The sequence below is a fragment of the Penicillium chermesinum genome, assembly GCF_028974085.1.
Source record: "Penicillium chermesinum strain IBT 19713 chromosome Unknown utg000004l:1.0-3345178.0:1.0-3348027.0, whole genome shotgun sequence".
NCBI lineage: Eukaryota > Fungi > Ascomycota > Eurotiomycetes > Eurotiales > Aspergillaceae > Penicillium > Penicillium chermesinum.
The window spans coordinates 2,997,103-3,010,769 of record NW_026695314.1 but is presented as its reverse complement, the minus strand read 5'-3'; the positions used below and the strand labels follow the sequence as shown (position 1 = coordinate 3,010,769).

Sequence of the window (13,667 nt, the reverse complement as noted above, 5' to 3'; positions counted from 1 at the left end):
TCCCCCTTCCTTCTGATATTATACTCCAGGCTCCACCAGATTACGGGTGGCTATAGTGATTCCCACCGTTTCCACGTTCCGTTCGTGGGGGCTCGGGGGCAGTCTGGGCACAAAGCTAGGCTGCGGAAGGCTGACAATATTTGTAACATTTTTGGCCTGGAATACGATGCACAGAGAGCCTTCTACTGCTAGGATAGCCTGCGCTCATCTCTCGAACGTGATGACAGGATCGCCCGCATACTCGGCGATAAATGGTGGGTAAAAACTCAGTCGATCGCTTGTTGAATGCCGCGACTCATGAGGAGAATCCGGACTGGACTCAGAAGAAAGAGAGTTCCGAAGATCATATTCATGTCATCATCTGTAATTCGCAGACGCTCGATCGTCAGGAGTCAAGGAACACGACTAGAACACCAACCTGGACTGCAAGGGCGGGTCTGCCGCCATTCCGAAGAATGTAGGACCAGCTAGCAAGTGTCTCAGCTGTTGGCATTAGACCCTAGGTCGTTCCATTTCACAGACATAGCACCAGTCCGAATGTCTTCGAGTTGAAGCCTCAGCGCGGGTCATAAGCGGAATAGAATCCGGCCAACGATAGGCCAAGATCTGCGCCGTAGGGTCCCTGCGACGAGGTGCGATTACATGATGCTCGTAGAATTCATACATATCAAGTATCACCTGCGCTGACAATTTGGGCACCCGATGAGGCGATGGACCAGGGTTATAGAAAGTGCTGTGCCTGCCAAGATCTGCACGCTACTCGTGCGACGCCATGATCGCATTGCGAAAATCCGAGTACATTTGTCGCTTGAAAAGTCGGTTTGGGACTGCCCCCTCTTAGTTGCCTTCACCCTCAAATCACTAGAGCACTTCGCGATGGCTATACTCGGGAGAGGGTTGGGAGCTAAAGCAGGGCGGACAGTTAGACCTTTCTGCATCCGCCAAGCAGTCCCCGTTCAACGGCAAGATGCAGAACGGGGCTCCAATGGTACCACGCGAGTGTAGCCCGATGCGATCGCAGAATATCGTATCTCGGGCTCCAGGACGAGCGAGACTCTGTGTATTCGAACTTCCACAGGTTACTCCCAGCGCCCCCGCGGGATCCTTTAGAGAAAGGGGAAAGGGTGCATTTGGGGCCAATAACGAAGACCGCCCGTGAATGTTGATCAACGTCTCACATAAGGAACAACAGAGTCAAAAGAGAAGCCAAAGTCTCCACATGCGGAACAAATGCGGGGAAGTGTCATTTGCCCTCACCTGAGAACTGAGTTTGGGTGCTCCATGCAAGGGGATCAAGACAATGTTTGAGGTTCATGGACTCCGAGCATGACCTGGACAGGTAGTGGTAGCCGGACCTTCTGAGGCAAGGATCTCGAAATCTTCCTCACGAACCGTATCAGACCTCCCTGCTTGACTTTGGAATAGCAGCGCTCAAAGTGCGTCTACGGGCGGGGATACTTCCGGGTCTCCTCTGACACCGCGCCACCATTGGCTTTGTCGGACGAGCTCCCCATCTTCCCCTCCTAGTAGATTCCAATACTTCTCTAAGAACCACTGCGTTGCCTCCCAGCTACGAAAATCCCACGGTGTGCCCGTAGAGACACAACCCGTAGCTTGTGCACGATCACCCTTCGCCATGCCCGTACCTCCCCAGCAGAGCAAGCCAGTTAGCATATCATCAAAGAAAGCATCTTCATCAAAATCATCCAAATGGCATAGGATGTTCTTTCTTAGGGTTGGGAAGGGTAAAATGTCGATGTATGGGTGGTGTTTCGTGGTGATCTGCTCCGAAATTGGCCTCAGATCCGGCTTCAGGGTGCGGAATGTCCCTTGCACTGAGCTGATCAATCTTTCTGCAGTGGCTTGATTCACTGAGTTCGCGCTGAACCTGAAAAATGGCGACGGAGAGTCATCCTCGCAAAGTAGCTCCTCGGTAAGGCCCATATGCATTCCGACATCAAACAAGGCAGCTATGGTGCAGACCGCGTGAAGACGAAGATGGTTGATGTATGGATCCGCTGGGACTGGGCTTGTCCCAAAATCTAATATCTTGACATTCCTGTGCCCCGGAGAACCCGGACATGCTTTTTGTATTTGAACATGTACCCTGGAACATCCGCAGCTAACCAGGCTTGTCTGGTAGTGCTCTTGATCGCTATTTTGGCCGTCAAAAAGGAGCAGCGAAGGATCAATGTGAGCTGGATCACCCCATGAAGTCATTGGAGTTTCATTTTCCCTTATCTGTGGAAGTTGTGGTAGGGCACCCCACAAGTGAATTGCGGCTTCATGGGTCGTTGAGGTTGCCAGAGATGAATCAGAGATAGAGATGTCCCCGGGTTGATGGCTGGGCGGGTTCCTGCCTATCGCATACAGTGGGGCTCCAGATACTTCATTTGATAGGAGTGACGGCTCTGCATGGGGCCCTGTATCTACTACTGGCTCGATTGTGGGATCTTGCGATGTGGCTGCAGCGAGGGCTTCGAGATGGGCAAGCCGCTCCCGAAGTTTTGCTCCTGAACGATGGACTCAGTACTTTACTCACAATACAGGAGGCTCTGGGGCCCATAACAAGGATCTTCATTCTCCCAGAAGCGATGCTTACTGTATTTCTTCTGTGCTTGGACATTTTGCTGCCGCCTCCTTTCGGGGTCGCGGCGGACGGGTTTCCGTTGCTCCTTTTCAGGCCCGTCCTGTGCAGCTGTTGGAGCTTGTGGAGGCATGTTTATGAGTTAAGTACCACTATAGAGGCCCTAGCGGCCCTCGAGGCATCTCTGCAAGGCCGAGGGTCAAATCTGAGGTGGATGAGAAAATATTACGAGTCAAGAAGGAGAATCCGACCATACCGGCAGACTCCACGTGACCGAATACTATAATGATAGGTTTTTGAGCAGGTAACCATTCGAATTACGTAGGGCTTGCATCTGCTTTGGGTGGCTACTCAGTGCACTAACTAGGAAGGGAAGCTATTTTAAAAGGTATAGTCTTCCCAAGAAGATTTTATCTCCTTATCTTACAGAACAAGGCCCTCATGGCAAGGTGAATCAAGAGCTTGTTCAAGACCCCCCACTTGTCCCTGCCCAGCTTCACTATATCAGACTGTTCAAGAACCCAAAATTTCGAAGGCGCTTTCCCCTCCTCGGCCATACGAGCTGCCGCTACCGCTGCTCTTCCGATGACCTCTTGATCCTGGGCTAAATAGATCTAGTTAGCTTCGAACACCAGAATTCACACATCGAAGATCTTCCACTGTGGTAGCCATACCTATCTTGTCTTGGACACCTTGTCCAAAAACGGTCTTCAAACCTTCTCCAAGCTTCTCAAAAAAGGGGGCTTTTGGCTTCTCCCTCCCGATAATCAACCCCGGTCGCAGGACAATCGCTTGGTCGAAATCGAGTTCTTTAATAGCGTTCACGACACCATTCTTCATCTTGGAGTAGGGCAGGTAGCGAGACGGAAAGCCAGCCGTGCCTGAACTCGAAATGAAAACATATGTGGCCACTCCCGCCTCCTTTGCTGCTTTGGCATTCTCGATGCACAAGTCGTGGTCGATTTTCCACTGGTTCTCGATACCGCCCGCTGCTGCCCGAGTGGTGCCGACTGCGTTGAAAACTACCGAGGGTCTGGGCAGAAGAGTGGAGATAGTGGATCCCCATTTTGTAGTGTCGCTCTCCTGGATTGCTTCAAGTTTGGGCGACGAAGCATTTGGTAGTCTTCTGGATATCGTCTTCACGGACGCGACATAGTCGGCGGCCAAAAGTGCCGCGAGGATCTGGGAGCCGACGGCTCCTGTTGAGCCAAACACCGCTGCGCTGGTCATCTTTCAGATATTGCCTTGTTGAGAGAATTTTCCGAGTTGTTTGACCTAGTTCAAGTGTTATATTGTGGGAGACACGAAGATAGACAGTGAAAGGCTCCTTTTGGAGGAGCATCCGCATGGCTGACGTTATCCATAGTGCTGGCCCCGGCGCCCGTATGCTGGTGATGGCTTGTTCAGCCACTGGAATGCCCATTCGATGTCCCGAGAATTATTCGAGCTGGGATTTCGATGAGGGAGCACATGCTATAATGGAATCGCACTCGTGATTGACATGAGAATTGGCTTTGGAAGTCAAACCAAAGATCAGAGTTGCCAGTATTGCAGCGGGCCTCCTGGCTCCTCGGGTGCGGTTATGCGGGGGTCTTTGTAGACGGGGATGGCAAAACTTCCAGAAAAAAAGAGAACTGTCTATTGAGGCATGCTAAGATATCCACGTTTGGCTAATGCTTCTGTCCAAAGTTCGGAGTTGCCGCTTACATGAATGAACTTCCAGGGCCGAACTTCGGTAATATGCCCTGGACCAACTGACTAACTAACTAGAAGGCAGAGCGGCCGCAAGCCCAGAGAAGAGCGGCGTGGCTATGCTAAATTCAGCGGAGCTTTTCTTGCAGATGCTCTATAGGACACGGCAATCGTAAGGATTGACGGAGCTCAGGAGAGTCTTGGAATGGGCGAGGGAATAGGCAAAGGCCCCAGAACCAACAAATCTGGTTGAATTGCCGATTATTTACTAGGTATGGATCATCTACATCATCTACATTAGCCTTCTGGCATCGAGGTTCCGACGAGAGTATGAGAGTATATGACAATGGATAAGCCAGCGTTGATCACCCCAGCCATATCTACACCTGTTCACCTTATTTGCTGTAAGCGTAACTAACTATAGTAACAAGAATCAAAAACCACAGGAACAATTCGACCCAAACTCCTGGAATAAATAACACCGCTGAAATGCGACACATATCCGTAAATGCATAACCCATCAATGCTTGAGCTGCCACGTTTCAAAAGGAATGCCACGAGGCGACTTCCTTCCGTCGCGATCCTCTGTGAACAACACGGGCTCAAAGTCACAAGCGGAGGCATAGCGTGTAATCAAATGACGCCAGTAACAAGCCTCTGCCGCTGGCGTCAAGTAGCGATCTCGGAAAGTGCGCACAGCATTGTTAGCAATATGCTCAGCCACAGCCGGGTTGTCGATCAGGAAGTCGATCTTCTCAGGCAAATCCTTAAAATCCTCAGCAACCTGGACATAGTTCGCCTCCGGTCCATGGGCGACAAGTGCCGCATGATGCGCCTCACGCCATTCAAGGGGATGCGAAAAGACCACCGACCGGCAATTGAGCAGATATTTTCCTCTGCCGGAGAAGCTACGGCCTTCCGTATGTCCCAAAAACATGTAGCGACAATGGTCCTCCATCGGAAGCAGGTTGTATCTGATGTCGTTTTCGTTGTCCCAGTCAATTACACGCACACTCGCCCAACTGTGCCCGGCCGCAGACTTGAGCAGCTTGCTTCGCACAGCGGGGTTAGTCACGAGGCTGCCACGCCAGACCAGCTGCTTCTTCTTATCCGCAAAGTTCAGGGCTGGCACTTGTGTGCCGTCTGGAGTGATTTCACCTTCGTCGATCGCAGCGATACGGCGACGGACTTCGTGATACGGACCAATCTGCACTTCTGGCCAGGCCCAGTATCCAAAGTCCGGCATCAACCAGACCGAGATGTCAGAATCACGCTTGGAGTAAGCCCAGATGGGGCCGGGGCCGGTTGGATCATTGGCAAAATCTTCCGAAGTAAAGATGAATTCGATATTCGGTAGCGATTGGCGATCAGGGTAGGCTTCGAGGGCACGGTTGAGTGAGTTCAAGGTTGCTTTGGCTCGTGTGAATGTTGCCGGTTGGGGTGCGAAATCGACTATGTATAGCTACGCAATCAGGATCAGCATGCTTGGGCGTCTTCCAAGTGTTGCACCCGGGGGAACTTACCTGGCCTTGCTCGATAATCCCCCGCACCATGCCATCGTCGACATTCCTGGAATCGAGGTCTCGGAAAGTAAATGGCTTTTCTTGTCTGAACAAAGCCGATTTGTCTGTCTCATTGAAAAGCATTGGAAATGCTGTGAGACACTGATCCTCCGACAGACCGTAGTTCAGCCCATCACGGGTGACATCAAACTGCCAGCTCTCGTTATGCGACGATGCAGACACGGCGGTCGAACATTTCAAGGATGGCCTGGACGATTTGAGAATGTATCCCACGGAGCTTCCCGATCGGACTTCGAATACAAGGAATGTGATGATTAGGATGGATACCGCGGCGCCGGCCAGGTGTCGGAATGAAGGTCTCTGCGCCAGCATCCTGGCTTTCGCAGAACAGTAATCGATGGTCAGTAATTTCAAACAGGCCAAATCTCACTAGACCAGACAAGGATGAGTCTCTGTCGATTCTAAGTTTCGTGAGAAATCAACGTGAAAGGGTGTGATGCAAGGTGGCGTGCGAGATCAAGTGTTGTCGCGATTGTTTCCCCAGCAACGGGTCGCGCTCTCACAGTGAAGTGTACCTCCAGGCCTAGAACAACCCACGACTTGGAGTACGTTAGATGGGGGCGAATAGATCAAGACTGGCAGCCGACTACTATGCTATCTGTCACTTGAAAGAAAAATGAGTAAAATATCACAATGCTTTTATCAAAGATATTAACTATTTGACTGAAGTTCTAAAACCGAGATGGCCACTCTTTCGAAATCCATGAGCACCAGCGGATCTATACTCCCAAACGATATCGCACTATATACAAGGGAACGGGCGCGCCACAGCCAGTTGATATATTCAGGGGGTATCTCAACAACAGGTCGTAATTTGGGAACGGGGGAGGAAGATGGAAATAAATGAAAAAAAGTCAAAATGCAGACTCCAAGCCCCCGGTTGTATCGTCAAACACGTTAAGCGCAGGCATGGCAAATAACAAGAAGAAGAGGTGGTGCATCGCGCGTTACCTCTGGGGGGATTGGACTGCCGCCGTTGCTACTGAAATAGCTTTCATCGATCTTGAGGATCCATTCGACCTTTTGTGCCTCGGTGCGCGTGGCAAAGAGGAAGGTGTTCTGGGTCCCGTACACGGCGAAGATGTTCGGTTTTCCGCGAGCCCAGAGTGAGCGATCGGCCCCGGCCCCGGATCCATCCAGCAGACGAGCAAAGTCAGGCGCATGATCCACGCGAGCATTGCGCAGGTTGATGGCATTGAGCTCATCCCCCTCGACCGAGTACACGTGGAGATACGGCCGGCGAAGCTCCAGGAATCGGCGAACCCAGACACTGTTGGTGTCATCCGGGGTGAAGACAGGACCGCCTTTCAAAACGGATGGATTCTTGGGAAGAGTTTGGATAGTGGCCACAAAGCGAGGCTTGAGCGACATTTTATCTGAGACCGTTTCAGCTCCATTGGACTTGTTCTGCGCACCGTCAGTGGGAGGCTCCGTGTTGCTCCGCACCAATATCGCTTCGGTAGGGTCTTTCTTGGCCGACCAGAGATCGACATATTTGCGAAGAAGCTTAGTCTTGCGCTCGTTGAGATCCTGATTCCGCATAGGGGTCGAGCGACCACTGCCCTTCATCGGCGAAGCGATCAGACTGCCTGCGCTCAGGGCTCCTCGGGCCGCGTGCAGCTCAGCCACACGGTATCGGCGTTTGCGCGCACCAATGTAGTCTCGGACTAGAGAAACTTTGCGTGGGGCCCATGTAGTCAGCAGCTCCTCGCCCTTGACATAGTCATTCTGGGTATTCATGCGCCATAGATCAGCCGCGCGTTTCGCAGAGATTGGTCGAATAACCAAAGAATACATGCAGGTGGTTGAATGTACAACCCGAGTGGAGCTCCAGAGCTGTTTAAACATCGACTGTTGACGGACGTAGGTACGTCCAAGAATCTGGATAGTCTGGTCGACTTCAAACACGACGGGGGCTTGCAGGCGAGACGAGACAAGATCCCAGCGAATTGTCACTTGTACCCGATACTTGTCCGCGGTTACCCGATCAAGTAGCAAAGAGCCATGAAGACTGGAATCCCACTGACCGATGATTGTGACATTGGAGGTGCCGTCAGCGTTATCCCTGACCATGGGTTCCTGTAGAAATTTAAGAGGAACATCTGGGGTCTGGAGATCTTGGTCTGGAATCTTTCCCCACGGATCAAGAAGGCGAACCGAGCCAACTCGAGCATTGCAAATGTCGTCCCACGGGAGACTCTCGCTAGAGCTATAGGTAAGGTTAATGGAGACTCGACGTTGCAGGCCTTGGTGAAGCTGTGATGTGCCCGGATCAAGGTTGTTGCTCTGAAGAACCTCCACGGGGAGATATTCACCAGACTCAGCAAGCTCGAGAATCTGAATTCTTGCGAAGACATCATGTCGTTCTTCTGAGTAAAACTCAGATTCCGCAATGCGAGGAGCAGTGCGTTTCTTGGGTGTCACTTCTGCAGAGTCCCGCATATCATCCCAGCTGAGAAGCTTGTCCAAGTGAACTGAGGTCACCCGAGCGAATACGCAAACCTTCAGTGCAGCTGTCCGAGGGCTGGAGAGTGGCAGACTCATACTATGCACGCTTTCGAATCGTACAGGGCTCTCTTCAAAGCCGTTGATCATTTGCGTCGTTGTAGCGCCACCTTCCTCCGAGATACCTGGAACAAACAGTTGGGCATGGACATCCGTCCCTTCCCACTCAGCGAATCCGACCATGTCGCGCATCACCACATTGAATTTCAGGGTGGATGAAGGTGCTTGCGCAGAAGACGGCTCTAGCGACAGCCGAATGATTCCAATCGCACTCTGGGTGTAGGGCGAGGTGACTTCGACCGAGAAATCTTGTACGCGGGTTTCGAAAACAGCAGTCAGTGGAATATCAGCATCTCCGATGAGTGAATACTGAGGCGAACAAGGCTCCGAAAACGGGTTCTCCAGTCGAAAATGCTGGATGTAATCCGGGCGGTCGATATACTGATGTAGCTGTCGCATTGACTGTACGCGGCGCTGCAACTTTTCGATAGACCAGAGGTGAATAACACATTGTTTGTAGTCAATGACTCGGACCCCAACGCATGGCTTCTTGGCTTCTTCGAGAACAATATCCTCATCACCAGAGATTCCGTTCAGAACAAGATCATAAGAAGAGGCCATGTTATGCCCATGGTCTACAACAGCGAATTGGAAAACCACGTGCTTGTCCATGATCTGGCTCATGACCTGCGCCTCCTTGAGAAGGGATGCATGCTGTAGAATCTTTTCTGCCATGCGAACATAGTTGCGCTGGGACCAGTGACGGAAAATGCCCTGAGCAATTTCCAGCTCCCGCTCATTCAACCTTGCATAGCCATTTTCGTAGATTGTAGTTATAGGTTTCCCGGCTTCTCGCATCTGGGTTTCGAAGTTCTCTTTCTGGCGTCTGAGCTGCTCTTCGAACTCATCCTTGGCCGTCTTCAAGGCTTCCTCCATGCGTTGCTTCTCAGACTGAATTTCTCCCTGGTCAGGATTTGAGGAGGCCTCTGCATTTTTCAACCTATCTTGAAATTCCTCCTTTTGGCGGTCCAATTGGCGCTGCATGTCTTGGCGAACAGAGCTCAATGAAGCAGCGCCATTAACTCCATCTTCTTCACCATTCTGTCGAGGAGTACCTGGCATGGTAATTGCAGTATCAAGAGAAAAGTTGTCAATAGTTCCGTTGGACATATACTTGTCTCGCACGGGAAACGAGCTGAGCGAATCCGAATCTTCCTCGTTCTCAGGGAGCCCACGGCGTACAGCCCGAGCTTTCTGCACGTCCTCGAATAGAGCGTCAAGCTCATCATCGGGCATATGAGAGATGTGATCAGGTCCCAACATTGCACTAACCGCCTCTTTTCGAGCTAGCCACCAATCAGACTCTCTTCCACGTTGCGACGGCATCGGGGAATCTGCTCTGCTGGAATCACCATCGAATTCGGATCCAGTCTTGCTCAGGTTACGGTCGTGCGTTTTATTCGGGGTCGGCGCCGGCGATCCAAGTTGACTGGCAGTCACAGAATGTCGCAGTAAGCTCTGCTCGACTCTTTCAGCCCGTGCCTCTTGGGGGTGGTTGAAACGGAAGATATGGAAGTCGCCCAGTATAATACGAAAACCACTCTTAAGTCTCGTGGGCTTGTCGATTCGGAGACCGTTGACCATGACAGCAGCGCCTTCGGTTGGAATGACGGTCACCACATTGTCCACATTCTCAAAGGTACAGTGCTTGGGAAGGATCTTGGATCCATTTAATCGAATTTCGATGCCGGCTCCTTCATCCATGTGACCGACTGTTGTAGTTCCTGGTTTGATGTTGTAGACCAAGCATTCTGCCAACAAAGGATCATCGCTTAAATTGACCAAGTGAGGCATCTTTTTAGGACCACTTAATCCGATGAAACCTTTCTCGATATTGATACCCAGTTCCTCCAAGGCAGCTTCCCGCTCTTGGTGGATTTCTTCGGTCTTTTGAAGTTTTTCTTCCCATGTCTGGTTCAGATCCTTATAGAGTTTCTCACTTTGGTTCAGCTGTTCCACAATTTCTGCTTTGGAAACTTTCTTGACAGAACCGTCGGGTTGCTGAATAGAGACGATTTGCTTTTCCAGAGGAGTATCAGGGGGATAAACAACTTCCTCCGTGGGCATACCACCGGCTCCACCTGCACCAGCCCCGCCTCCTAGTTTCGATCGTAGCCTGTCCAATTCCTCCTTAAGTTCGCGGATCATGCGAGCATTAGGATCTTCGTTCACCACCGCATGGTTCTTGATACGCTTAGCCGAGTCGGCGTATCGTAGAGTACTCAACGTCTCCTCGAAGTTGATGTCTGCTGGTGAGATAGCCGCAATCATTGAAGTCATGGAGTTACCTCCCAGTGAATCTTTCAGCAGCCATGTGAGAACAGAGTCACGATATGGTACCATTGATGCGTTCTTCTTTTTTCCAGCGGAAACGTCCGCCAAGGCTGCAATGACACGACCAAGTGTTGAAAGTGAACGGTTGATCTCTGCACCTTCCTTCAACCTTGCTCCAGTGGCCCCGGTGGAATTCGCTCTTTCGGAACCTGCCAAATCAACTAGACTGATCTTGGACACCTTTTCACCATCCATTGACGTCTCTGCATCGTGACGTTTCTGCGTGAGGATGAGAGTAAAGACAGCATGTGAACGACTCGATGTTTCGTTCATGTTGGTCGCAGCCACTGTTCTCGCTTTATTTCCTTCGTCCATCAAGTGCTCAATTTCGTCAAACGAGCGCACTACCAACTTGGCCAGATCTTCCACGTATGGACCGGTCGATGGATGCTCGCGGACCTTCAAGTTGCCTTTGTTTGACGGGTTGAGCAAATCGCGGACCCGTTCATTGTAGATTTCAAGATACGAGACCTCGACCGTACAATTGAGATGTTTGTCTTGCTGGATCTCGGCAATGCGTTCGAACATCGATTGGCAGATTCGAGGGATGACACCGTATTCCTTTCCATATCCCATCATCGAGTATGACTTTCCGGAACCTGTCTGACCGTATGCAAAGATACAGTTATTGTAGCCACCAAACGCATTATCTAACAACGGCGAGCCCAGGTCATCGAAAAGATTGTCTTGTCCGGCATAGTTTGGATCATTCTTATCAAAAGACCAATATGATCGATCGAATGCAAAGGTTTTGGGCCCTCCATCGCCGCCCTTGCCACCCTTTCGCGACGATGTTTTGTCCTCCATACCCGGCGGTGGGATGAGCACCGTCTGGGCACCTTTCATAGAAACGATACATTTTGCGCCGCGATCGATTTCTGTTCAGGGTAAAATTTGGTGATTAGCGACGTATGGCAAAGGGGGGGAGGGGGGGGCAGGAACGATATATCCGCCCATCAAAGGCTCTCCGCTCACCTCTACTATTAAAAGGTCGCACGCGCACCACCACCTTGATATTGCCTCCGCCACCTGGAGCCATCTTGGTCTCTACCCCATACACGGGTGTCTAAGATCGACAGATTCGAGGTTTGGATTCGGCAGGGGTCACAAGCGGTGACGGGGAGTCGAACGGGGGGAAGCACACCGGAGCGCGACCTCCGCGAGGGGCGCGGCTTAGCTATGATAGCACAAGGGCGGAAGTGAAGGTCTGAAAAGATTTCGTCTGCCTCGAGTTGTGTCGGGATGAATCGAGGGGGATCGGAGAGGGATGGGTGTCAACAAAGACGTCATGTATCGAATATCTTCTGGGCGTGCCGGGGCGTGCGGAGGGTCAAGGGGACCCCCAAGGACGGACAGCGGTTCAGGTCCCTGGTCAGATACCGGAATCGCGACGCTGATGTTGAAAGGACACGACTTTTGCTAAGTCAATAACCATTGTCCTGTTGCTTTGCTCATGTGGGAAAGCCACCTGCGGATCCCCCCTGCTGAGTAAGCTCTCACACAGGCCCCCGAAGGCCCTTACTACTTAGTGAACAGGACGAGAATAGACCTGTCCAACTGTTTGGGTATTCAATTTTGGTGAGAGGCATTGTAAAGTTCTATAAGCAGCTCGGACCGCTCGCACGAGTATACTAAGGAAGAGTGTGTGCTTTGTAGAGTCTCCTTGGTCTAGGCCTTGCTCACGATAGTGAGACATCAAAGCCAACATACGATGGGTCTATTCGAGCCGGACACGGATCAAAATGAACTCGAAGCACTTGCAATTCTCGCAGGGATAATTATTGAGATATATATAGAAGCAGCTCACTTCGTGATTGTATCAATGTCATACCTGGGGGGTTATCCTTCGGCAGTAGGGGTCATTCTGCGATGATTGGGTGCAAGATGCCGCTACTGCACGCAAAATATATATCGCTTAAGCCTCCGAGTCCCCCTGGAAAGCGCTCAACTCGGACTAATCTTTCGAGGCTGAAGTTCTTAAGCCTTTCAACTTGAAGGAACATGAAGTGCTCGATGTCTAAAAACGGGCCAGAAGTATCTACTAGTCGCTGGCAAAAACAGTGAATGCCACAGCTATTAAGCTTGACCGTCAGAATCAACGGAGATCCGATTACTTTTGGATGTAGAACCCTAGGTCGCACAGAACCCTGAGCACTCTACCAGAACACATGTATTGCCTCAGCCTATCTTGTTTACTCTGGTCAAGCTTTCACACGTGGGGTTCGCGACCCAGAGATCGGGACCCGCTGTTGCGAATCGGGGCTGCACTCGCTGAATGGCCGGCTAGCCTGCTAAGGTTGATGGTTCAGGGCCAACACTGGCATGTGAAGTTTATATCTAAGTTCAACCGATCATGATAGCACTGCTACATATGTATGAACCTGATGCCCAAAGGATGCCCAAGTGGCGAGGCACATTGCCCTCTAGCCCCTGGAAGTCCTGGGCCTCGGTTCCAAAGAACATGGACACTTTCAGCTTGTACGCGCCGGATAGGAAAAAAAAAGAATAGTTTTACCGTCCATGCGGAGTATGCGACACAATGGTTGGTTTTCGTCCAACCGAGTTCCGCCAGAACCTGGAGTCTCATTTGATCCCTAGGCTCCAAGTACCTCCTTCTGAGAGGTCCATGTCCCTTTGACATCATATCACTGGCGTCATCTTCGGGCCAAGATCCAGAATCAGAGCAAGCTGGGGTGGTCGGGAGTAACAAGCCACTTCGTAGCCCAAATTACGACCGTCGATCACTGCCCCCTTGGGATACATGGCATCACGATTCCGGAGAAGCAACTCCAGGGTTGCTAAACATCGATGCCGGGATCACAAGTGGCCCAGCGCCAAATGACCTTCATTTTTACCCAAAAGGCATTTCCAGGGCTTACAGAAATGATACCCGGGGTGGAGGAGCC

The 13,667-nt window shown here is 51.3% G+C and overlaps 5 protein-coding genes across 5 annotated transcripts; all 5 read right to left on the bottom strand.

The window, feature by feature from the left end:
- Positions 1–1,431: 1,431 nt before the first annotated feature.
- N7468_006040 (DUF3425 domain-containing protein) lies at positions 1,432–1,950 on the bottom strand (the record flags this gene model as incomplete). Its single annotated transcript, XM_058475336.1, has 1 exon — positions 1,432–1,950. One exon carries the CDS (start codon positions 1,948–1,950, stop codon positions 1,432–1,434), a length of 519 nt encoding a protein of 172 aa, XP_058331076.1.
- A 584-nt stretch (positions 1,951–2,534) lies between these two features.
- On the bottom strand, positions 2,535–2,720 carry N7468_006039 (uncharacterized protein; the record flags this gene model as incomplete). The annotated part of the gene is made up of 1 exon (XM_058475335.1): positions 2,535–2,720. One exon carries the CDS (start codon positions 2,718–2,720, stop codon positions 2,535–2,537), a length of 186 nt encoding a protein of 61 aa, XP_058331075.1.
- A 277-nt stretch (positions 2,721–2,997) lies between these two features.
- Positions 2,998–3,817, bottom strand: N7468_006038 (uncharacterized protein; the record flags this gene model as incomplete). The annotated part of the gene is made up of 2 exons (XM_058475334.1): positions 2,998–3,191; positions 3,262–3,817. The coding sequence occupies 2 exons, from the start codon at positions 3,815–3,817 to the stop codon at positions 2,998–3,000; spliced, it is 750 nt and encodes a 249-aa protein (XP_058331074.1).
- Positions 3,818–4,799: 982 nt separating this feature from the next.
- Positions 4,800–6,174, bottom strand: N7468_006037 (uncharacterized protein; the record flags this gene model as incomplete). Its single annotated transcript, XM_058475333.1, has 2 exons — positions 4,800–5,741; positions 5,803–6,174. 2 exons carry the CDS (start codon positions 6,172–6,174, stop codon positions 4,800–4,802), a joined length of 1,314 nt encoding a protein of 437 aa, XP_058331073.1.
- Positions 6,175–6,759: 585 nt separating this feature from the next.
- N7468_006036 (kinesin-3 motor protein uncA) lies at positions 6,760–11,800 on the bottom strand (the record flags this gene model as incomplete). Its single annotated transcript, XM_058475332.1, has 2 exons — positions 6,760–11,639; positions 11,737–11,800. The coding sequence occupies 2 exons, from the start codon at positions 11,798–11,800 to the stop codon at positions 6,760–6,762; spliced, it is 4,944 nt and encodes a 1,647-aa protein (XP_058331072.1).
- Positions 11,801–13,667: the final 1,867 nt, after the last annotated feature.